Raw genomic sequence first — 24,239 nt, 5'->3', positions numbered from 1 at the left:
GATCTAAAAAGCACTCTTGCTTTTCTTTACTACGACTACATTGCAAAAACGGAAGCCTAAGACGACATATCTTTAATGAGGCAATATGCTTAGACTTATTGTTAAAAGATTTTTCAGGTTTGTATTTCAAGGTTTTTTTTTCCTTCCCTAACTGAATAACATGATGTATACTAATATATTTAATAACTGCTTCTCTGTAACTTAATGCTCAAAACCAGAATGACCACAATCAAAAACCTTTCAATCATCAGTGACCGGTTCAAAACTGCTCTGTGGTTGTGAGAAGTTTTTTGTCCTTTTCATTCATTGTGTTGGGCAGACAAAGAAAATTTTCATACCCAGTTTAAAAATGTGAACCATATTGTTTATTGGTGTCCAAATTTTGGCTAAATGTATTTGCCAGAGACCCTTTAATGTCCAGCCTCAAGTACTTTAAGTCCGTTTAACTTTTCAAGCACAACATGCTACTTTATTGTTGAATACCTGGATCCATATCCTCATGGCATTGAGTGTCATTTTCCCAACAAACTGATCATTCCCTCTTTTGACAGTAGGTAGTTTTACTTCTAAAAACATCGTTTTGGTGGTTTTAAGCAATATGTTTTAAAAAAATCCTTTTTAATTTTTTTATTTGGGAGCAGGGTTTTTTATAGAACCACAGAGCGCTCATCTCTACAAATCCCTCACACTATCCCACAGTGTGATAAAGTAGCTAAACAGTTTAATGACTGTGCTTAAAAGGACTCATTCAACATCTTAAACAATCTCTTGCTCTCTACATTTCAAATCTTTCCTTCTCTGGTATTTTTGCCACTGGAAATAATTGTAGGCCACTATCTTTGATTATCAAGTCATTTTCCATGGTTTGAAGTGCAAATTTAGTGTCGACAGTATCTGGGTTAAACAGGTGATCTGAGCAGAAGGAACTCACGAAAACACCTGATCCTGATTACCGCCATGTCATGTTTATCTGCCAACAAACTCTCTGGCCTACTGTCCACAGATGTAGCCAGGTAGTGAAAAGGGATCACCACTGATCACTTGAAATAAAAGTTGTAAGCATATCGTTCAGAGAGGCTTCAAAGACCTGTTGATCTTTTGAAGAGCCTCCTCATGCACTTGTGAAAGTGGCCTTAAAATGTTTGTCAGCAGGAAATCTCCTGGTTGCAACGTCTAAACAATGTGCATCCCACTGTGCCAAATACAAGCCCCAACACACCCCTGCTGTCGTTGGGAGTTCCTAAAAGAGCTCACTGCCATTCACTGGAGGATAGAGAGTATCAACTGCTGTTTGGTGAGCCATGTTTAACCTGTCAAGCAAGGTACACCCAATCCCTGGATTTGAATTAGGGTGGGTGTTTAGGTTACCTATGTTTTCTTCTTGCTGTGTATGAGAAGGTCCTCCCTCTGATCTTACTGCTTTTTAAACCCTGCCTTTGTACGCCACTCCCCCCTTCCCCTCGTCTTTTCACACACACAGGGGAAGATTTGTCTCCCAGAGAAACATCTGTTTGTCGTAATCCCTGCTGCTGTGGGAGCATGATTGGGTGACCCACTGACCTGCCTTAATGTTAGAGCTCAGAGATGAGACTGTGGTCTACACCACAAGTTGGGTGTGAACACACTGCATGGGATCATCAAACTATCACAACACAGATGTGCTTCAACTGAGAATGCCAGTTGAGCTTTTAGGTATCAGACCCACTGATTTCATGACACTTGGTTTGCACGGCCGAGTGGATTTAGATAAATCATGCTGGATTACATAGTTGGGGAAAGTTGTTACTCATAATTCAGATTTCACATATTCCATTTCACACAGGACATTTTGGTCGCCACTTTCTACCAAACTAAAACAACAATGTTTTAGTTTGGTTTTCTTGCTGTAGTACAATAACTGTACAGTAATTACATATTTAGTCACATATTGTCTGTATTATGATGTCTATGTTAAAAATATGCTGGTTATGAAATCAGAGAGATAAAGTCTTTAGTCACTATAAGTCACTGTACTTCCTGTGTATTCTCGTATCCCTTGTTTTTTGCTGGCTGTCTGGAAGCAAAGTGTCATCTTCGCTCTCAGATTGTGGCTAATGAACTGAATGTCCCAGAGGAGGATTTTTCACTCACAGTTTAACATTCCTGTAGAGGGTTAATGAGTAACCCAGAGGAGGGGCTTCTGACAGCACAACACTGAGAAGTGTGTTTAGGACTTTCACACTGAGGGGAAAAAATGAGTTAACAGCGTGTTCTAATCTGCAGCCAGTTTTTTTTTTTCTTGTCAAACATTTTCCCTTAGTTATACTTTTTCACTGCTCAGTTAAAGTTTGAGAAAACAATTAATTTAAGTTTCTTGTTTTAGACATTATTCTGCTCATCATTTTTACACAGGGAAAAATGTGGAAACAATAATTTTTCCTTAATGGATCAGTATTGGTATTTATCACAAAATTATATTTGACAAAACTGCAAGTCTTAAGGGTTCACTCACACTAGGCAATCCATACCGTTCCCAAGCACGTTTGACCCCTGAAGTCCAGTTTGTTTGACTAGTGAGTGGTCTGTACTGTACACTTCAGATGGAAGAGGTGTGCTTCGGCATGGTACAGTTGCTCATGCACGGGTACACAACGTGAACATGAAGTATAATCGATCCCAGCCTACCATTATCAAGAAATCCTGGAGTTTTATGGATGTATCTTACCCAAATCACTCAATAAGCCACAAAGATGGTAAATGCAGTCATATTCTGTGTTGGTCTCCGATGTGTGGACAAGGACTCAACCATGTGTCCCTTTTTTTTTTTTTTCTCCCTCCGAGTCCGCCTGTCTTGTAAACTAAGCGTGCTTCATGATCACATAAAGCCATGCATGTGTAGTATTACGACGTTATGTACAAGAGGTTTCCATGCTCAGCCAAGAAGCTGTGAGCTGAACTGTTGCTCCAGTGCTCATCGTTCACCGGGTTTTTAACCAGGAGCTGGGTGACCCAGAATTATTCATATCTTCTAAACAAACAAAACCTGTTCATGTAAACACAAAATAAACCAGTTTTTAGTCTAAAATCTGAGTGTGGGGCATCGTGCTGGGCTGCAGCTAGCTTCTGCTCAACGTCTTCTTCATTATACATTTCACTGTGTTTGGCTTGCTTGCAAGAAGAAAATGCAGACCTACTGACTGTATCTTAATCCACATACACCTTTTTTTTTTTTTTTTACAAAAATGTTAAAGATTTGTGAAGATGTTTTTATCAATTGTCATGTTCAAACATTTCAAATTGTGCTTTGCATCTTTATCTAAGACTAATGTTTGTCCAAGGTTACCCTGGCTTTCCCCTAAAACTACACTAGAATTGATATTAAACCTAAAAGTGGAGACTGTGAGAGGACTTAGTGGATATAGTAGCAGAAACTATGTCAAAGAGATATTCTTTATGGAAGTGTTGTCTTAATCCTCAGGGAAAATGTGGTCTTGCTCTAATAACTTTGTTTATAACACAGACGCTTTGGACTCATTATATGAGCTCACTTTACATCAAACCCAGACTGGAAACCTCAAAGTGTCTCATACATTTGGATGCTAGTACATGATTTTGAATACTTACTGATGCCGTCTGGATCTTATGTTTGGCCTGCACTCAAACACAACCCAGACAAAGTATTTTAACACACCACTTTTTGTTCTCTTGTTGAGATCAGCTGAAATCAGACACTGTAACTGCTCGGAAAGAGAGGCATTTTACAACAGATTCCTACATTTATGGATGTTGTGTTTGTAGATTTTACCTGCATTTTTAATAGATTTTGTGAATGCCGAACATGTGATTGTATCAAAGCAATGAAAAGACTTGTCTACAGTACATCTGGTGCTCTGAGTTGTGATGCAAAGCAGTTCTTTTTATAAGGCTTTTAAAAATACTATTTTACATTACAACCAGATGTTTAAGGCTGTAATTTTCTCAAAAAGTCTCAGGCTGTGATTCCAAACCTCAGCTGCAGTGAGTTCTTAGTACATAGTAATTAGTTCTTCGTTCAGTGAAAACAAACCCCAGAGCTTGAAGGTAAACTCCGGCACATTTCCTGCTTGTGATTTTGCTGCTCTCTGGTTCAGGGCCAGATGACGGTAAATGTACAACAGTAGGACGCACTTTACAGTTGACTTGCACATCCAAGTTAAGGAAACTATTTGAATCGACAGAACATTTGCAGCCATGTAACACATAACGCAGTGTATCATTTACAGACGCCAAATATTTTCTACACCACACACGCATGCAGACGGTTTATTCTTTGCTCTGTTTAAACACAAACAGGCCTTCCTCTCCGCAGTAAGAGCTGTTTGTTTTTATTATGAGCTCACCTATATTGTTTTCCTAATTTCTCGTTATATTTAGATTAAGAGATGTATCATCCCTGGATTTTAAAGACCTCTGTGTTGATGTAGTCATGAAGTAACAGCTCCTTTTTCTCTGTTGTTTTTTCTTTCAGTCCAAAGCTCTTGGACAGGACCTCCTCTCTGAGGTTTTCCTGCGAGGCAACCTCATGGAGAGTGATTACTTTGGCCTTGAGTTTCAGAACATGCAGATGAACTGGGTACGTACATCAGCAACCGGGTCATGTTTTGAACGGACACACATTCATTATCCAAAAACTGACATTCACATTGATTGTACGTCGGTAAAAGTACTGACCAAGCAGTGATACAAAGGTTAAATGTCAAAACTTGATGACTGGACGCAGGATACAATATACGTCTTAGTCATTTCTAAAACTGATAAACATTTGTTTTTACTGGACTAATACAGCATAAGAACAAGAATTAATTTCAAAACTTTTCTGGCACGAGCAGCCATACTCTAAATATCAGACTTTCCACTGTTGCATTCTTCCAAGTGGAATTCAAGACCACCTACAAGTCCTCTTTAAGGAAACAGACAAGATCTATGATACACACTTTACATCTTCTCCAAAGAGACTGGGGGAAAATGTGTGCCTTTTATATATTCAACCTGAAAGAACAATGAATAGCCATGCAGCATATACCAACATCTGTTGCTCTGCAGTAAGAAGATTTTACACTGCAGCAGACGAGCACTTTGTTTAAAGTCCAGAGTCGCTGCAACTGAAACTTAAAGAGCTAAAAGCCTAGAGCCAAAAAGGTAATTGACAATTTGGGTCAGATTTCGAACAGTCTTGACTTTGGCAGCCCTCTTTTACCTTAACGGACCCTTTTCAACACACAATACCAGTGGTATTCCCAGAAACAGGCTGAAGTGTTGTTGCAGTTTTAAGCGTTTGTTTTAAGCCTTTGAAAAGTGATGTGCAGATTATTGTTTTAGTCTTTGTGTTTAAAGTAAAAACTTTAATCTTCATTCTTCGAGCCAGCAACTTGTTAGTTTGATGACGTTGTGTCACATTACATGCCTTTTATAAAATGCTCTTTGCATAATCTTGTCTTAAGTAACACAAATTATAACACCTGCAGCATACTGTGATGTTTTTTTGGGGAAAAGTGATGCTCCTTTTTAATCCAGGATGTTTTGACCTAATGCTAGAGTCAGTTTACAAAGTAAAATTAGCAATATTAATAATATATAGTGTGTTGTTCAGGCAACAAGAGCTTCATAAAAAGACAACAAGCGCTAATATTTCCCTTACAATTTAAAAGTCATAAAAATGTACTTCTTCTTTCATGCAAATAGAAAACATGCTCATCATTGAAAACACTTGTTTCTACAGTTGATCATTTGTTTCATATATTAAAGGAAACAGAATAGAAATGCCAATATTTCCAACACTCACACTGTGGTCTGAGAAGCTGTTACATTACTTGTATACACGATGATCCATATAGTTCTGATGTTTTACTTGTAAAAGTGTTTCACCTTTCAGCTTGTTCTGATTGTTTACAAACTAGAAGCACCAATATCCAAGTTATTGTAGTTGTTCTACGGATGTCCCAACACAAACTTTGAACTAAGAGAATGATTCAGGCGTATATCAGCTGATCCCAATTTCTCAATTTATCTGTCTGGATCTAGCACATTCCTTCATCAATCAGGCCCAGATGTAATGGTGCAAACAGGCTGCAGCAGTGAGGGAGGGAGTGAAGTCAGTTTCTGCTCACAACATTGACTCCTCATGATCACTCAGACACAACGTCACTTAAGGGGTCACTCGAGGTCAGATTTTGTAAATTGTTGTCATAATAAAGTTAAGATAATTCTTTGTTTTTCTCTTCAGGTTTGGCTGGAACCCACAAAATTGATTGTGAAACAAGTCAGAAGTAAGTCAGCTCCAATGTTCACTCATATTGCTGAACTCATGCAGTTTGTTTTTAGACAATGACGATCTGTTTTGTTATTTTTCAGGACCAGCTAACACGCTGTTCAGGCTGTCGGTGAAATTCTTTCCTCCAGACCCCGGTCAGCTGCAGGAGGAGTTCACGAGGTCAGTGACTGTAATTTCCTACTGGATATTACTGTTATCTCATGCCCCTGTCAAGAGGCTTTTGCTTCTTAGAAGTTCATGATCATGGTCTTCAAACATCTTTCCTCCTGAATGTTTTTAAAAATGAAATTCTTGTCATGTTTAACTGCAGTCAGTAAGAACTTAAATCAATGCATTTGTTTATTTTCACTAAACAACAAAGTTGAGCAATAATAAAAGCTTAAATCACAAACATTTAGCAGGAGTTATTTATTTTAGGACTGTTGCGTGACATCTAACTTTAATACAGATACTTTTAATAATCCCGATTAGATCACTTAGTTGTGCTCGCATGAACTTAAACGGATGGACACTCAGCATCTGTTATTTTGTTTTTACAGGTACTTGTTCTCACTGCAGATGAAAAGAGATTTGATGGAGGGCAGGTTGATCTGCACAGAAAATACAGGAGCCCTGCTGGCCTCTCATCTTGTCCAGTGTATGTTGAAGCTATCCTTTAACAAATGGTTTCTTTGTCCAGTGATTGAAATGTTTTTTTTACAGCTATATGTAACATTGAACTCTGACACAATGTGATAAAAAAAAAAAAAAACATTAAAGGAAGTAAATTTCAATAAGGAATTTATTCAACCTTATCTTATACATCTCATCCTCAAAATACCGTCACCACCACACATGTATAGAGTCAATGCTTGTTTAATTCATATAGCACAATTAGTATCAGTGATGATTGATTGGCATTACTTCTGAAAAAGTCAATTACATTTTGTTTGGAAAAAGCTACTGACTCTATCTTTAAAATGATAAAGAAAGCTTTAGAAACCCGATAAACTGGTTTGTACTTGTAAGTGCACGTATAACATGGCAGCTTGTGAGTGAAAATTATCTTATATTAACTTAACATGATTAATTGAATAAAAATGTTGATGTACAAAGTAAAAGGGATGTTTTGCTCTCTTCACAGCGGAGATCGGTGATTATGATGATGCTGCGGACAGGGACTTCCTGAGGATGAACAAACTGTTGCCTTACCAAGAAAAGGTGCAAGAGCGGATCATGGAGCTCCACCGCAGGCACTTGTAAGTTGCTCCATCTTACAACTTGTTTAGTGTTGACCTTGTGTTTTTATTTCTAAGGACTACTACAAGACAAACGAGCAAATAGGACATATTACTTTTGACTTCTGCAAACATGTTAAGCCAGCTTACTTTGACTTGGATGCAGCTCATTTAAGGACAGGGACTGTTACAGTATGACCTCACACCCAGGTAGGGCTGTAATGTAAGTTAGTGTGATGATTCTCTGCTCTAAGTAAGGTGTCTCAAATACTGGCACTTTCATGACGGCAAATCAGAGAAGAACCATGGAGCATTAGTAAGACATTAAGGGGAGAGGACACTAGCTGTACTCAGGCTTTCTCTTCTTGGAGGATAACTAACTTTAACCAACTTTTAAAGGATTTTTTAAGATTTATCTTGCAGATTTATAAAAGCTGAACGTTTGGAGTGTGCTTTTAGCCAATTGCTAAACAAGCTACAAACTAAGACCTAACTACAATTTGCTGCTTCTAGCCTTTTAGAGCATCTCAATTTCATGTCCCACAAAGATAATCACAAGAATTACATTTTGGGGGATTTTTAAGCAGTCAGGCCCACTGTCTGTGCCCCTTTTTTATGTGGCTTCAAACACAAATGTTTAGTGTTTTTTATGATGAGGTAACTGAGCTGAGACAACTTTGTGTTCCTGCTAAACAACCATAATGAGAGGGTTTGTCCTGAGTCTAACAAAACCACCCGCTGCACTTTTCCCACCACCAGCTTCCTTGTTAGCACAGTACTACCCTGTGGCCAATAGGGACTCTTTTCAACACTGAGTATTAGGCGGCTCTAAAGACCTTCGCTAATCTCTTCCCTTGGTTGCCAGTGTGCAGACACAAACGGAGAGTTCCCTGGCCTAATCCTTTGCTCTGGCCGGTCTATTAGCCATAAGGCCAGTGGGACAAGGGAGGGCCCTAAGGAGATTTCAGCGCTTAACGGATGAACAAAATTAGAATGTGGTGATGATTGGACGGATATGTCTTACTAACATACTGTTTGGTTGTAATCACATGGTTCTAGATAACGTCTCTCAAATCCTGGAAGTTATAAGGGATTTAAAGGCACATTACTCTGCAAACAAGTCCTGCTTCTCTGACTGGACTCGACAAGTCATGTTTGATACTATTTCACATGGTGGACTAAAAGAACGATTGCAGAGTGGACACCAGGATCCTCAATATAATTTATGCTGCAAAACCCTGCCTAATTGTTTGTGCTGCATAATTGGTTCATGTTAGCAATGCATTTTGGGTATGATATTTATTCATGAATTACAATAGCCACAATCACCTGATGGGGAAACTAAGGACTTTTCATGTCAGCAAGCATATTGTAACTCTGGTATCCATCCTCATCTTCCACAATTCATCCTGGTACCTTCTCTCCACCAAACACAAATCAAAAGGCTGGCAAAGGGTAATCAGTTCATCCATATCTCCTCTCTCTGAACTGTACAACCGCTCTGTGATCAGGAGAGCCACCCTGATCACAGAGGACCCCTCTCACCCCCTCCACCACTCCTTCCAGTTACTGCCATCAGGCAGATGCTACAAAGTTACACAAACCTGGAAAAACATCTACAAAAAATCCTTGATTCCCTCTGCAATAACTAGCGTGAACAATATAAAATAGACACTCAACAATACCCGTAGTCAGCTGTTGTTTTTAACAGTCACATTTCAATGCCCGTACTTTGTGTTTTAATGTAAGTTGTGCAAACTTATAGATTAATACAATACTCCATTGAAATGCTATTTGAATGGTAAATAAATCTAGTAATATTGGCGATAAGACTAGCTGATACCGATAGTCACTGGGTATGATAATATCGGCCAATATTATCATCTGGCTGATTAATCAGTCAAGCTCTAGATAAAAGGCACTATAAAAGTAACTTTAAACACAATAAATAATAAAACTATGTTCCGACTGTAGTTACAAGAAGAGTACTTGTAGACATGTAACCACATTTTAAAAGCTATAAAAAAAAAAAAGTCAGATATAGTTATTTCTACACCTCATTATCCAAAGGCATAATATGAAAATTGAGTCTTTGACCTATATTAGTTTTATGTCTCAGCTGACTGTTTCTAGCTGAAGGACATGAGGCCAAACATGAATGTGTGTTGTGCACTAACTGATAAAATCTGCACGAGTGTAGTCATTTAGTTGACGGGTGTTGTCTGCTAAATTAAGATGGGTAAATTCTTTGGTTTGTGCAACTGGACAAGAACCATTTAAGTTGTGAGTAAAAGAGGTTCAAGAATTAAGCCATGTGGAACTCCACCATGCTGCCTTTTTTTAATTTTTTTTTATAGACCCGTTCCAAACCAATAAAGGGCTGTGGCTTCATCTCAGTTTGTACTACTACAACTCAAGTTTCAAAAGTGTCAGTTTTGGTGGAAGTGCTTTTCAACAAATCAAGTTTTTGGGGGGATTTGTAATTTTGTAATTTAGCACTGAGCATTTGTAATTGATGCAATGCTAGCAACATTTTGTTATGGCTACCTTCTTTTCTTTTTCTTTTAAATTTGATGTGAGCATTGGTTTCACTTTCACTTGACATGGATTCAACAACATGATACCATGTTAATGGATTATTCTTTCCTTATATCATGAGCGTTACGAAAGAAAGCATTTGACAGATGAACAAACAAAGGGGGCTAAATCACAAATAGCAACACAACTTGAGTTTACACTAGGAAATGAGTGTTGCTGCAGTTACACATTAATGATGACTGTCCATCACTTAATTGGCCCACTGATATATTTTAAACATTTTTCACAGTGCAATTCCTCCACACTGCTGTTAAGAAGCTCAGCTATCAGACATTCATAGACGTTCATATCGATTCTGCAATGTTATAATATTAGTGTCCCACTCTTTGAATTCACATTGCATTACGGTGTGAGCACGGCACAGCGGGAGTTCCACAAACACACGGTCAGACATGCACACACAACGCGCTGCTCTCCCCTGCTGGCTACCCTGACGTTACAAAGGGGGGGGGGGATCACTTCCTGCCCCTATTACGCTGCCACGACATTCATATTGAAGGTGAAACGTCACAGGGGTGTAAATATCGCGCCTTGAAACGGCAGTCTGAATAGGGCTTTAGTCATGAGGTGTAAAAACAGCAGGCACTTTATTGTACATGATGTGACATATCTGCATGAACCTCCTTGGTCGGTTGGTAAATGCACAAACAAGAAAAGGCTGAAGATACATTGGAGTTCCTTTCAACAGTATTTTCTGAGGTTTTTTTTTTCTGGAAGTTTTTTTTTTACTGTAAGGAAAACACCATGAGGACATGTTGTTACTCCCAAGTGTTGATCAAGGGTTTTTTTGTTTACTTCAGGGGCCAGACTCCAGCTGAATCAGATTTCCAAATCCTGGAGATCGTTCGAAAACTGGAGATGTACGGCGTCCGCTACCATCCAGCATCTGACAGGGAAGGCACCAAAATTAATCTGGCTGTATCTCACATGGGCCTTCAGGTTTTTCAGGTAACTGTTGCTCTTTAACCGTCTGTCATTTGAGGATGGGGGGCCCCCTAAGTCTCTGAAAATGTTGCTTACGGCTATTTCTTACAACATTCCTTTTTCTCCCAGGGCAATACAAAAATAAATACCTTCAATTGGTCCAAGATTCGCAAACTGAGCTTCAAGAGAAAACGGTTCCTGATCAAGCTCCACCCAGAGGTTCATGTATGTATCAGCAAAGAGATTTCTTATTAAGAGAGTGCCTCTAATGTTTTATTTAATGTCTTCAGTCTCAGATGCCATGGCCACTGTCAGGGTGCTGGTTTTGATTTTTCTCTGTTTTTTCTTAGGGCCCCCACCAGGACACTCTTGAGTTTATGATGGGCAGTCGAGACCAGTGTAAAATCTTTTGGAAGATCTGTGTGGAATACCACTCGTTTTTCCGTTTGTTTGACCAACCCCAACCAAAAACTAAAGCTATCCTCTTCACCAGAGGCTCCTCATTCAGATACAGGTACCAAATACAAACCAACAAAGGCATAAGTGAAAAAAAAAAAACTGGTTGAATGATTCAAAACTCTTTCTTTCAGTGGAAGGACCCAGAAACAGCTTGTGGAGTATGTCAGGGAAAATGGAGCAAAGAGAACGCCATACCAGAGGTGTGTTTCCATATACAACATCTCAAACTATTTTCAGAGGGAAAAGTTATTTCCTATTTGTTTTTTGAGGAACATGACTTAGGGTTAGGGGGTTAACCCTAACCCCTTTTTTTTTTTAACTGCATGCACGATAATAATCCTGCAATTGACTTGTTTGTTTTTCAGGAGGAACAGTAAAATAGGAATGTCGCTTCGCTCCCTCGCCTCAGATGTGCCAAAACAGGTCAGTGTTGCTATGAACACGATGCATTTACCCAACAAAATACACTAAAATATTCCACATGTTGTTCTTTAACGAACCATCAAAAATTCTCAACTTTAATAACTTTATAACTGCCCCCCCCCCCCCCCCCCTTATGTATTCCCGTTTTTTTGTTTCATTGTTTCAGAGCTTGTCATTCAATGACAGTCTCAGGACCCCAGGATCCCTTTCCTCTGCTTCTGTTTCCTTCTACCCGCACATCTCAAGCTTCCCCCAACGAACAGAACTACAACATCAGCCCCAGCCTTTGCCATCACTGAACCAGTCTCCAGCACCTCCCCTGCAGACTCAGAACCTGAACCTGCAGCACCAGCCTCAGCACCACCAGCAGCTTCAGTCCCCTCTGCAAACCACCAGACCCCCCAGTCCTCCGAAGGAAGAAACTGTCAAGACTGCATCCCCATCTCACTTCGCTTTTCAAGGTGCCCCTAGCAATCAGGCAGCAGGACACTGCAGCCCCTTGTTTGTGTGTGTAGAGAGTGGCACCTCCCGATCTGAGCCCTCCAAAAATGGCAATGAGGATAATGAGCATGGTGGCAGGAGGGGAACCGGGTGCTCAGTGGGAGGGGGTGTAGGGAAGAGGAAGGGGGTTTTTACACCTGAGGCTTTTGAGGCAGAGCTTTTACGTACAAAACAGAATCCCTTGTTCTCCATGTCCAGTTCACCGCTGCACGTCACAGAGGAGTTCATAGATGACGATCCCACTGAAATGTCTTTTTTCGGTGGCGGGGCAGAGGCCTTCACTTTTGGGCTTGATGATAAAGTCGATCAGTTTGATTATGTGGAGGAAACTGACCTCAGCAAAAACAGGATGTTTAGCGTAGGCATTGAGGACCTGAATGGGAATACAAATGCCTTCCCTGACAGCATAGTGGGTCATTCTGAGACCAGCTCTTTGCTTAACAACCGCTCTGAGTGCAGCTCCCTGGACAACCTGGGGCTCAGCTCTGCAGGTGAGTCCATGTCGATGGGTTATGGAGGTGCAGACTCCTCCTCACTCCGCCTTCCCGGCTCTGACATCCAGTCAGAAGGCAGCTCCATGGTCAACTTCCCGGCGTACTCTGTGCGCTCTGAGAGCAGCTCTGCTGTGCAGTTCACTGACCTGGTGGAGCAGCTCGAGCAGCTCAGCTACCCCCCCACAGCCACAGAGGGCTCAGGGAACGGCAGCTCAGACTCAGACTCCGACTGGGGCTCTGACAGCGTCCTTCCCCCTGAGCAGAACCTGTTTTACAGTAATCCACTGACGGGGAGCAGTGGCATAGAGGGTTTCCTGCTTCAGTGCCACAACCTGCAGGCTCTGGCACTTGCAGACCCCTCTGGATCCCCTCATATTAAAATGTAAACATATGGCCTTTAAAGCACTGAAAGCTTCAGTCTGGGGCTTTCCAAATTACAAAAATTTTGTAAGCTGCAGCAGCTAAGTTCAGTCTTTGATAACACATTTCAGTCTCGACACTTTTGACATCCACAATGTTTTATCATAATGGAGATAATAATAGATGGCTGACCATATGAACTACTAGAGCTGGTATATTTACAGCTGTCTGAAATGAGTTCATAGCACATCACTTTAATGTACGATTGTGTACAAAGTTACACATGCTTCTGTTTTTAACTTTCTACTAAGGAGTAGAGAAAATGTTTGTGCAGCAGCACCGTCCCTTTTTTTTTTATCAGTGATTTGACTACCTGGTGTTACCCTGCCATGGTCACTTTGTTTGTGGTGCTCCTTTTCTTATCACTCTTCTCTCATGAAGCTTTGCTTATAAAGTTTTGGCCTCAACCGTCATGAAAGTCTTGAATGACATCGTTTTTAGTCTTTTCAAACATCAAGTTAACAGCTTTGTTGATCCTGCTTTATGGATGAATCTCTGTGATATATACTACATGTTTCACATTCTTTAAAACACTAATGTACACATTAACATAGGAATATTGCTTTGATAGGCCTGCCGTTAAAAGTAATTTGACTCAGTATGTCTCAAAAGAAGTCAACTTCCATGCATGGCGTCACAGTTTTAAATAAATCAACAGATATAGCTTGTCAGAGTGAAGGTCTTATGATTTATCTTATGTGATTTTCTTATTTACGGAGTACTTAACGCATACTAACTACTAATCACCATCATCTGGCCTTTAATTCTTATTTCTAAAACGGTACTTATTATGCAGGGTAGAATTTACCACTAGATGGTAATCATTAATCTGTCTATAATCTCAGGGTAAAAATAAACAGAAAGTCGTCCAGGTTTAGTGATTCTCACGGCTTCCTGTAATAAAACAAGGCATGCAGAAGACCCACTTTTCAGTTTGCACTTCTGTGCCTCACTGACATCTGCTGGCTGGATGCGACAGTTTTTCTTGTGATGCTAATCCACAGCATGTAGGTGGTATCAAGCACTTCCAATTCCTGATTTCTGAAGGATTAGAAACTTTAAATATTTTTCAGAAATAGACACAAACTAACATTTTAGCTTAAGCTGAAGAATGTGAACAGTGTACTAATGAGCCGTTAAGTACACTGTTAACACCACTTTTAAAGAAATGAATGTATAATCCGAATCGTGTGCACGGCTTTGTGCTGTTGTGGCGAGCCTGTAACACCCAGTAAACCGTATTATATTGTTAAATGCAGAAGTACTTTCTAGACGTAGCACTTTTAGATCATAGAAGCTATTAATGTCACTTCCAGGACAGCCTGTCAGTTTAAGTCAGTGAGTATTTTATTGAACCGTCGGTACACGACTAGAGATTGATCTCGCTTTGTCTCTTTATATCCGGCATGTAGCCCTTAGTAGGTTTTTTTTTTTGTCTTTTTCTGTCTTTGTCGTGGTACCAACAACATGATACCATGTTAATTGGAAGGAAGCAGGAGCTTTTTGCACATCTCTCTTTTATGTTAGCTGGATTTTTAAATGTTTGTTTTTTCATATTTGTGAAGGAACCATGTGTTCCTGTCTTGTGGTCAGTACCTTAATAGCACGTGCAAAGATTTGTAACATCTTTTTATCTGTACTCCAGGCCTCAGTTATTTCTATTGCTGATTCTGTCTTCAAGGACTCGGCTTGTGCCGTAGAACTCAAGTAGTTGTGTTGATATCAAAGTGAGTTGTATTTCATTACCTTGCTTTCACAGTCTTTATCTTGTTAGTTTGACTCTTCCTATGCTAACAGTGTCTGAGCAGGGCAAACCTCTTGATTTTGCCCTTTTTTTGTTCTCAATTTAATCTGCTTGAAATCGGACTTCACTTGGCTTTTGCAAAGTGAGTCTTACATTATGCAGTCTTCCTTTTTGTCTTGCACCTCAGTGCCTTATAGCACTTAATTTCACTCTTTTCTAACAGTATGCATTTATATGAATCTCAGGTGTGGACCCCTGTTTAACTTTTAATAGTAATTGTTGAGATGTTATGGTGAAGAAAAGGGGCAGTCTTAATGAAGTTGTCCCCTTTAGTACTAAGGAATCGCTTTTCATAAACTCATTAGCTCTCATTGTCATTTTAAAGAATAGCAAACACATCAAAGTCATTTTGCAATCTATCTAAAATCACATTTGTGGACGTTTGTTTCAGTTTGGCCTCTTAGCTTGGAAATGTAGTTCATCTGATCAAGGGTTTGTCTTCATGACTTTTCCTTATTTTTGCCTTATTCTTTGTGTTCTGACATTTGATTGTCCTCACATCTCTACTAAATAGTTAATTAATGACATGGCTGATGAAAATTAACCAGCTAAGCTTACTGCACTTAGACATAAAGTAATCGTCACTTAATCCTGCATATGTATACTTATTATTATTCTTAACCACCTGTACTTAATGTGTGTATGTTTTCCTCTCAAGAATAAAGTAATCACTTTGGGGTACCATGAATGTCAGACTTAAAATTCTTTTAGAGACTTTAAAAAGTTTAAATAGTCATTTGGTGATGAACTTTCTTCAAGTGCTTTCTCAGAATCTTACAATAGTTTGACATGTACGTGCAGAAAGAGAGGATGTTTAAAGGGTTAAACTCAATATCTTTAGATTAAATATGTCTGTAAAATGTGATTCATATTCTCACAATAATCTTCATGAGAAGCTGCAGATCCAAGGTGGGATCAGTTTCCTTCACATGAAAGCTGCTTTCATTTGTAAAACTACAAATTGTAAACTCAATTTAATACCCGTTGAAGGTTTTCTCATTTCTAGAGAATTTAATCATCATATTAGGGCAGAGTTTTCTTGAGTATAACTAAAAAAAGAAGTCCATGATATACACCAATCATCCTGTATTTTTCCGTTTAAATTGAAGGCAACAAACTGTTGTGCTTTTGGGGGGTTGGGTCGAATTCGTACACGAGATTCCTCAACCTAATTCCAGCTGAGTGCGAGTGCTCCCTGTTTGCGGAGGCTTTGTGCCAAACCATTCCACAGAAAGCCCTCTGCTTCGTGCTGTGGAGCCCAACGTCTGTTCTCTCTCCCCTCTTCTCGTGTCATTCCCTGTGGGGCACACAGATAAACTATAAACAACCATTTTCCCTCCACACAGGCCACATTCCTGATAACTCTTTGCCTGAGCAATTATTTCCGGGTCGAGCTGTGACTCTTTTTTTTTTTTTTTTTTCCTCCCTCTTGGCCTTCCCCCACTCCTTTTTTTTTCTCTCTCTCTCTTTCTATTAGAAGTGGAAGAACAGCTGTGGTGACCTTACCCAGTAAAGAGGAGAGCGGAGTGTTTCATCTGCTTGTTTTGTTGCACAGGCAGAACAAAAGCAGAAGAGCCAGTTCTCTGAATTGGAACAGTGCTCGTTTAAGTTGCCAAACAATCGTTTGTTCTTTTGGTTGAGGGCTCTGAAAACAAAAGCATGGGGGGAAATGTGGGAACCATTACTTTACTTGGTCCGCTCTGCCGTCTCTTCTTTCTTTTGTGGCCGCTTGTGTGACTTGTTTTTGTTGAAATGTGAAGCTCTTGCATTGAGTTCTGCAGGCTGGGGAAGGATGAAGCGTAGTGTTGAATATTTGACTGTATGTCACACATTTAGTTATTGTTAAAATGGGATGTAAATGTGAAGTCCCACTTCTTTTAGAGAGCATTGTTGTTGATTCATACTTTCAAAAGATTGTGTTTTTCCTGATTTAGTAGAGTTCTTTTACCTGTTTCAAATTCTCCCACTCCCCCCCCCCCACTGTCTTACACTTGATTAATTTTATACGATCTTTATTTTCTCTCCTCCACAGACACCGTCGACAGCCCTCAGCTCTCACCCTTAACCTCCAAAGGACCCCTCTGCTTGTCGCCCTCCTTCCAGATGTCGACCCTCAGCCTGCCGGGTCACGCCTCGTCGCCCCTGCAAAGCCCCATCCTGAGTGAGGTGGGCAGCAATGCCAGGCTAGAGGAGGAGGATGAGGGCAGGAGGAAGGTACACTGCTCACCCTTCCAACCAACCGCCTAACACCACAATTCTGAGAGTAGAAAAATCGCATAAACCTGAACCCATATCTATTTATCTTTGTGATTAATGATGGGATTTTAAGATGTTTCTCACTGACATGGAAGAAAAGTTTCTTTCAGTTAGAAATATATATATTTTTGTTATGGTGGTTGTGTTGTTCAGAGCATCATTTTGAAACTTAATGTCCTTCTTGTCTCTCAGAGATATCCCACCGATAAGGCCTACTTCATTGCCAAAGAGATTCTGACCACAGAGCGAACATACCTGAAAGATCTGGAGGTCATCACAGTGGTGAGTTTTTTCTTTGGGCAAAAACTGTTTTTGCTCAGAGTCCTTTATCTGCATTTTAAAAGGTGATGTCCAAATAATGCGATAAGTGTACAAGCTCATAGAGTGCATGTGCTTTGTTGATATAATAGAGCTCTGAGAATCAACACTCATTTTAAATCCCTCACTCATCACTGTTTGCTGTATGCATGTGTTGGTTAGATGTCTTTCACCATACACAGACTTTAACACTGATGTATTCTTTTCTACAAGTCTATCTTAGGTTTTCTTCCTTCATACCTTCTGACCTCTATCATTTACCTTCTGCCCTCTTATCAGTCAGAAGAATACAGTGACTTATCATCTTTTCTTACGGTCTGTTCCTAATGAAGTGGGGAAGAAGACGTTTAAGTTTGCTGCTCCCTTTAATTAGAACAAATTACAAAAAGAGTTGAGACTTGACGAGCTGCTCTCATTGGATGATTTTAAGAGGATGTTGAATGACTTGGAGGCGGACACATCTGGCAGATGTTCTCCTTGATGTGTTTGTGGATGATCTTGACAAACTTTTGCTGAGGAATTTGTTAAATTTGTCTTTTAATGTCTAATATTTTTTTTGTTTTTCTTTAATAATTTGTATGCTTGGCTGCTCGTTTATGTGAAACTCTGTTAATTGTGCTGCTGCCTGTCTCACCAGGACACACTTAAAAAAACAAATTTTTAATCTTAACAAGTTTCTTTCCTGGTTATATAAATCTTGTTTGTATATATTTAAAGGAAAACAGTCAAAATAGTGAAATAGAAGTATTTAGTACACAGAAGTTTGAACAGAAAGGGAATAAAAGATGTTAATGCTGAATTTAAAAAAAACTAAAATTCTATAAAACCAGACCTTTTTTGTGTTAACCTGAGGGCAAAAATTTTGACATTTGTTTCAGTCCCCTAATGAAGAAAAGTACAACAGGTTTATCCTTGAGATGACCACTCATGAAGCTAGCTTTTCATTTTGATCATGATAGGTGGATTATTTTATTTGCCCGACTGTAAACCAATTTGAAGTGTCCCGCTTCTGTTCCCAGTGGTTTCGCAGCGCTGTGATCAAAGAAAACGCCATGCCTGAAGGGCTGATGAACCTCCTTTTTTCCAACATCGACCCCATCTATGAGTTCCATCGAGGCTTCCTGAAGGAGTTAGACCAGAGGCTGGCTCTCTGGTAAGGTGCTCAGTCACTATTTGTCTGGGTGATGAAGGTGAGTGAAAGCTGATAAGACGTTTCTAAAGATCAGTTCATATGTTTCCTCAGGGAGGGGCGCTCAAACGCTCACGTCAAAGGGGACTACCAGAGGATCGGAGATGTGATGCTGAGGAACATGTGTGCTCTTAAGGTGAGCTTGCTTTGCCATCCCTCCAGTCAACCATACCGCTCTCTTACATTATTTCCTGACAAACAGACCGTCCCTTTAGCCACACTTTAAGTGTTCAATGTAATCCCCAGGAATTCACCAGCTACCTGCAGAAGCACGACGAGGTGTTAACAGAGCTGGAGAAAGCCACCAAGAGGCTGAAGAAGCTGGAGACGGTCTACAAAGAGTTTGAGCTGCAGAAAGTCTGCTACCTGCCACTCAACACATTCCTGCTCAAGCCCATCCAGCGCCTCATGCACTACAAGCTCATCCTGGAGAGGCTATGCAAGCATTACTCTCCCTCGCACCGGGATCACGATGACTGCAAGGGTGAGATCTCGATTGCTCATATTCTTTCATTTTTTCATATTATTGATTAAAAACCCATCTTACTGGATTACTTGAACAAGATTTTATTGCAACAGTCAAGTTCAATAAAAAAGCCAAGCTTGAGTCAATACAAGTTTTTTAAGTAAACACATTTTTCATCTTCTGTAACCCAACTCGGCTTAAGTTGTACAGTATAGCAGCTATCATACAAACATGCTGCCAAACTGTGTCAGGTTTCTAAAATTCACCCAACGCTGACAGAAAATGAGAACAAAAATAGGCAGAAGATATAATTTGAAAAGAACAAAAACAAAGTGTTAAAGGTGAGGTAAGGCAACTTAATTTATATATCACATTTCATGCACGAAGGCAACTCATCAGCTGTACACAGGGAAGACTTGGTTAAACAAATATAATGCTAAAATATTCAAGTACAGATAAAATCTGAGTGCATAAAGTCATACCCTAGGAGAAAAACATTTTTTCTCACTTTGAGACACAGACTGGTAATATTTTATAGATGATAACTAGGTGAAAAAATATATGTGCTACATATATCTGAAATGAAAATCTAATTCAAGTAGCTGAGAAAAGATTATGTAAAGCAAATAGTTTTAGCCTTGACTAAGGTTACACACTCTTAATTAATGTGGAAACATGCATTGTTTTTTCACAGTATGATTAAAGAAATAAATGTATTTTTATACCATGACTTGAAAATGTAAAGTTATCATACCATTAAACTATCTACAGTTTTTAATTCTACCAGATTTCAACATCACATAAGGAAGGATTTTAATTTTTAGTGAAATATGTTGAAGGTATAGCATATATTCTTTTACATGTTTTCTGTCATGATGAAGGCTTCTATGATCATCATTGATTTTCTCAACTATATTTCTAACCATCAATAATTAAGAAGAAATTGTTGGACATATATTGACGTAAGACATTACTCCCCCCTCAGAGGCTCTGAAGGAAGTGGCTGAGATCGCCACTCAGCTCCAGAGCAGTCTCATCCGGCTGGAGAACTTCCAGAAGCTAACAGAGCTGCAGAGAGACCTGATCGGTATCGAAAACCTGACGGCACCAGGCAGGGTGAGTGCAGTGACACTGAGCAGAGGGTAGGGGGAGCCGGGGGTCCAGGTCGAGCACATCCGACAATGTTATGTTTTTTTTAGGAGTTCATAAGAGAGGGATGTCTGTACAAGCTTACCAAGAAAGGACTGCAGCAAAGAATGTTTTTCCTTGTAAGTACAATACTTTTACAATACAATCCATTTTTATTTTTTTACAGAGAGTTGCATCACATTAACAATCCAGTGAGTTTTATAAATAACTTGTATGAATATTTTCAGTTCTCAGACATGCTCCTCTACACAAGCAAAGGTGTTACAGCCACCAATCAGTTCAAAGTGCACGGCCAGCTGCCGCTTCATGGCATGATCGTGAGTATTTAAGCTTTATGTCACCTCCTCTTACATTTGCCTCCTACTAAAGCCCTGAGTATGTGGACAAAAGACTAGTTCCCCTCGTGGTGAGAGATGATCTGATCAGTGTAAGAAGGGAGGGCCTGGGTCTCCTAACTTTGATGTCTCTGTTTTACTCCTGGCTGCAGCTCATAGTGCTGGACGCTCCGGTAAGTCCTCTGAGCTCTGCCAGCTTGGATGCCCAAACCCTTCCCTTCTTCTTGTCCTTTGCTTTTGTAGAAATAGAACTGAGAAATACCCAAAGAAACACCTAGCGGGCAGAGTCCTTTTAGTCCTTGCAGCTACTCGTGGTTGAGATGTCACTACCAGTAGTTTATTACATCTTGATGTTCAAAGTACGACATTGTTATGTGATGATGAAGAGACTGTAGAGGTTTGTTATAGGCACTGAGGTCTAAAGAATAAAAAGGATATGAACATATTTGCCTCCATACAGGCACATACAGGCTTTGTTCAGACTGATTTAAAAAAAATACATTTCTGGACATCCGACAGTATGCAAGTCTTTTTAGCCTCGAAAGTGAAGCCAGTACTGAAGTACCTTAAACCTGCGTTCTTACTGTCAACAGGGGGCGACTCTACTGGTGGCAAAAAGAAGTCTAGAATAGTATTTTAATCTATGAGGAAATGACATCACAAAGATAGATAGCAAGGTACAGCGGTGTCTGATTAGAGGTAGTGCATTTTTAGATGAGTCTGTGAAAACTTTAAGGTGCAATTTTGCTCATATATATATATATATATATATATATATATATAATTAGTCCAGATAAATGGACTAGAGGCTGTCTCTTTAAGGCGGCTGAAAAATGCTACGCAGATAGAGAAGTGATGTCAGGATCTAGAGATTAAGTGTGATCATTTGCAAACCGTAGTGTTCAACAGTTTGTTTTCAACACCTTATTTGAATAACAAATCTTACATGGCTGCAGTCTGAACACCGCCGCAGAGGCTGTGCAGCAGGTCCGTCTGTGACTTCAGTCAGACTTTCTGACTTAGTTTCCTCCTACAGTCCTTCACTTAACTCATTTATTGAAACAAAATGTGTTTAGTTTGAAAGCTTCCCAACATGAATGTTCTCTGGGTTTCTCTTTTGTTCGTTAGGTGGAGGAAAGTGAAAACGAGTGGTCAGTCCCTCACTGCTTCACCATCTACTCTGCTCAGAGGACCATTGTTGTGGCTGCCAGGTGAGAAGGGGAAAGAAAGGGAAAGCTATTTATTGGACTACAAGTTGAACTAGAGTTTGACTTTGAGTAATAACTGATTCTCTGTATATAAAAATCTTGGGTCAATGGTTATGCAGCTCCTTCTCCAAATAACATGCGCAAACGCACTCCTTTTGAAAGTTAACACGTTTTTACATGATGTCCCAGCATTTTTTACGCCGTGTTAAAAGTAATGTTTTATATATATTATATAAGCTAAGAAACTGTCTTTAACGCACACATCATCTGATTCCTGTGTGATTTAACGAATTGTTATCCCACCTTCTATTTGTTTGTTTCTATTTCAGCTCCAAGGTGGAGATGGGGAAGTGGATTGAGGATCTGAACCTTGCAATTGAAATGTCCAAGAAGTCTCAAGAGAAATCTAGCATCTTCCCCGACCCTGGACTTGGAGATCACTCCAACAGTAAGAGTTTGTTTCCCTGTGTCATGTTCAGATGTGCAGTACTCACTAATGGGAACTTGTACTTCATGTTCCTTGAACATTCTTTCCTCCGCTGTGTTAGAAAATTATTTTTAATGAGCTTTTTCCTTCCTTGGAAAGTAGCACTTGGTCATACATACAGTTAATTCCTTCCTCCAAACAACTTCCTGTCCCGCCTCCCCCCCCCCCCCCCCCCTCCTCCTCCTCCCCCCCTCAGGATCGTCTGACGAGGTTTCCCTGGAGCAGGAGTCGGAGGATGACATGAACTCGTCCCGCACGTCACTGGACAAGCAGACACACCACCGTGCCAACACCACCATGCATGTGTGCTGGCACCGTAACACCAGCGTGTCTATGTCTGATCACAGCCTGGCTGTGGAGGTACTCCTCCTCCGCCCACATTAGGACACGCATACACTCACATTTACACAAGCACACACACTGGAGAAGAACATTTATTTACCTGTTAAGGCCTTTTAGCACCACATTTGTACGGTCGGATTCGTTGTCGTTCCTGGATCTCGGTGTTTCTCCCACTCTTCCTAACCCCTCTTAGTGTTTCCTTTAACAACACTCTTTTCTCCCTGTTTAGCTTTAACATCACAAATGTTTACATCTGGTGGCGCCTGGATTGCTCTTTGTTCTTTAATGTACTTCATAACTAACTAAAATTCAAGTCTTCTTTTTTCCTGACACTAATGTTCTTATTTCACAGACCAGGAGAACTTCCTATCTCCTCTTTCTTTTCCCCCTTTCTTCCACTTGAATCTAAAATACTAACACTTTCTTTGCATCCTTTCTTCCTTCCTTATGTCTCTCACCCTCTCAGTCTTCAGCTCTCCGGCTGTCTCACCAGAACTTCCTCCTCGCTATCTCCTCGGTCAGGGCCAGAGACCAAACACCATCACGCATGTTTGCTGGTACCGAAACCAGAACCTGTCTCTCACTGATTACCTGCGCATGAACCAGGTACTAGAGCCACCATAGGGCAGACATTCAGGACTAGGAGAGGTCTGGTTATGGATCTTTCCCCCCTGAGGTCTATGTAGAGAGCTTAACTGGGTTAAAGAAAATAATCTAATTTTGTTTTTAATCATGTCAGAAAAATGAAAAACAAACACTGAAGGTTCATTTATTGATGCATCATATGAAATCTGAAACATCTCAGGGGATTCAAATCATAACATCCGTTCTTATCCACATTTGCACGACCAAACAGAGACGGTAAAATAGAATCAATGCTGAGAGATGGAGTAAAATATATTGCATCAAAAAGAAAAAGCACTGGGAAGACTAGATTTGAAACACTGTGTAACAATCCTAATTGTTACTTACTTCCGAGATCGCACAATGACAAAAAGAACCAACAATCAATTTATGAATCTTGGAACAAAAGCTGAAAAATTAGCATCAGCAAACATCTCCTTTCATTTCAATGTGTCTGAACTCTGAGTTGTTCTGGTCAGTATGTTTTTGAAATAATGAATTCAAAACGACACTTATTATTGACCTTTGATTTGGTTTGTGTCGAGGCATCAAGGGTACAAAAAGAAGATCCCAGTCCTGGCCTCTAATATATCAAACTGTGCTAGTTGTTCAAATAAAGTGCACAAATTGTCTCTATGCAAGTGCCACTAGGTCATATCTATCTGTAAACTACAAAGCCTGTTTTTAATTTTCCTCTTTCTAGTCTAGAGCATGCTTTCAACCTGTCAAAAGTCCT

At 39.9% G+C, this 24,239-nt stretch overlaps 1 protein-coding gene across 1 annotated transcript in view; it reads left to right on the top strand.

The window, feature by feature from the left end:
* farp2 (FERM, RhoGEF and pleckstrin domain protein 2) overlaps positions 1-24,239 on the top strand; it is a 31,322-nt gene that overhangs the window by 4,305 nt on the left and 2,778 nt on the right. The window contains exons 3-24 of the mRNA XM_061030587.1: positions 4,487-4,591; positions 6,242-6,284; positions 6,370-6,448; positions 6,829-6,926; positions 7,413-7,527; positions 10,905-11,052; positions 11,158-11,253; positions 11,379-11,542; positions 11,619-11,687; positions 11,853-11,910; positions 12,077-12,371; positions 17,162-17,343; positions 17,578-17,667; positions 18,723-18,856; positions 18,947-19,028; positions 19,139-19,376; positions 20,344-20,474; positions 20,558-20,626; positions 20,735-20,824; positions 21,971-22,053; positions 22,380-22,498; positions 22,734-22,897. Of these exons, the coding sequence (XP_060886570.1) occupies positions 4,487-4,591; positions 6,242-6,284; positions 6,370-6,448; positions 6,829-6,926; positions 7,413-7,527; positions 10,905-11,052; positions 11,158-11,253; positions 11,379-11,542; positions 11,619-11,687; positions 11,853-11,910; positions 12,077-12,371; positions 17,162-17,343; positions 17,578-17,667; positions 18,723-18,856; positions 18,947-19,028; positions 19,139-19,376; positions 20,344-20,474; positions 20,558-20,626; positions 20,735-20,824; positions 21,971-22,053; positions 22,380-22,498; positions 22,734-22,897 (2,652 nt within the window). The remainder of the gene's footprint in view (positions 1-4,486; positions 4,592-6,241; positions 6,285-6,369; positions 6,449-6,828; positions 6,927-7,412; positions 7,528-10,904; positions 11,053-11,157; positions 11,254-11,378; positions 11,543-11,618; positions 11,688-11,852; positions 11,911-12,076; positions 12,372-17,161; positions 17,344-17,577; positions 17,668-18,722; positions 18,857-18,946; positions 19,029-19,138; positions 19,377-20,343; positions 20,475-20,557; positions 20,627-20,734; positions 20,825-21,970; positions 22,054-22,379; positions 22,499-22,733; positions 22,898-24,239) is intronic.

Source organism: Labrus mixtus, chromosome 3 (genome assembly GCF_963584025.1).
Source record: "Labrus mixtus chromosome 3, fLabMix1.1, whole genome shotgun sequence".
Taxonomy (NCBI): Eukaryota; Metazoa; Chordata; class Actinopteri; order Labriformes; family Labridae; genus Labrus; species Labrus mixtus.
This window is presented reverse-complemented; position numbering and strand designations above follow the sequence as displayed.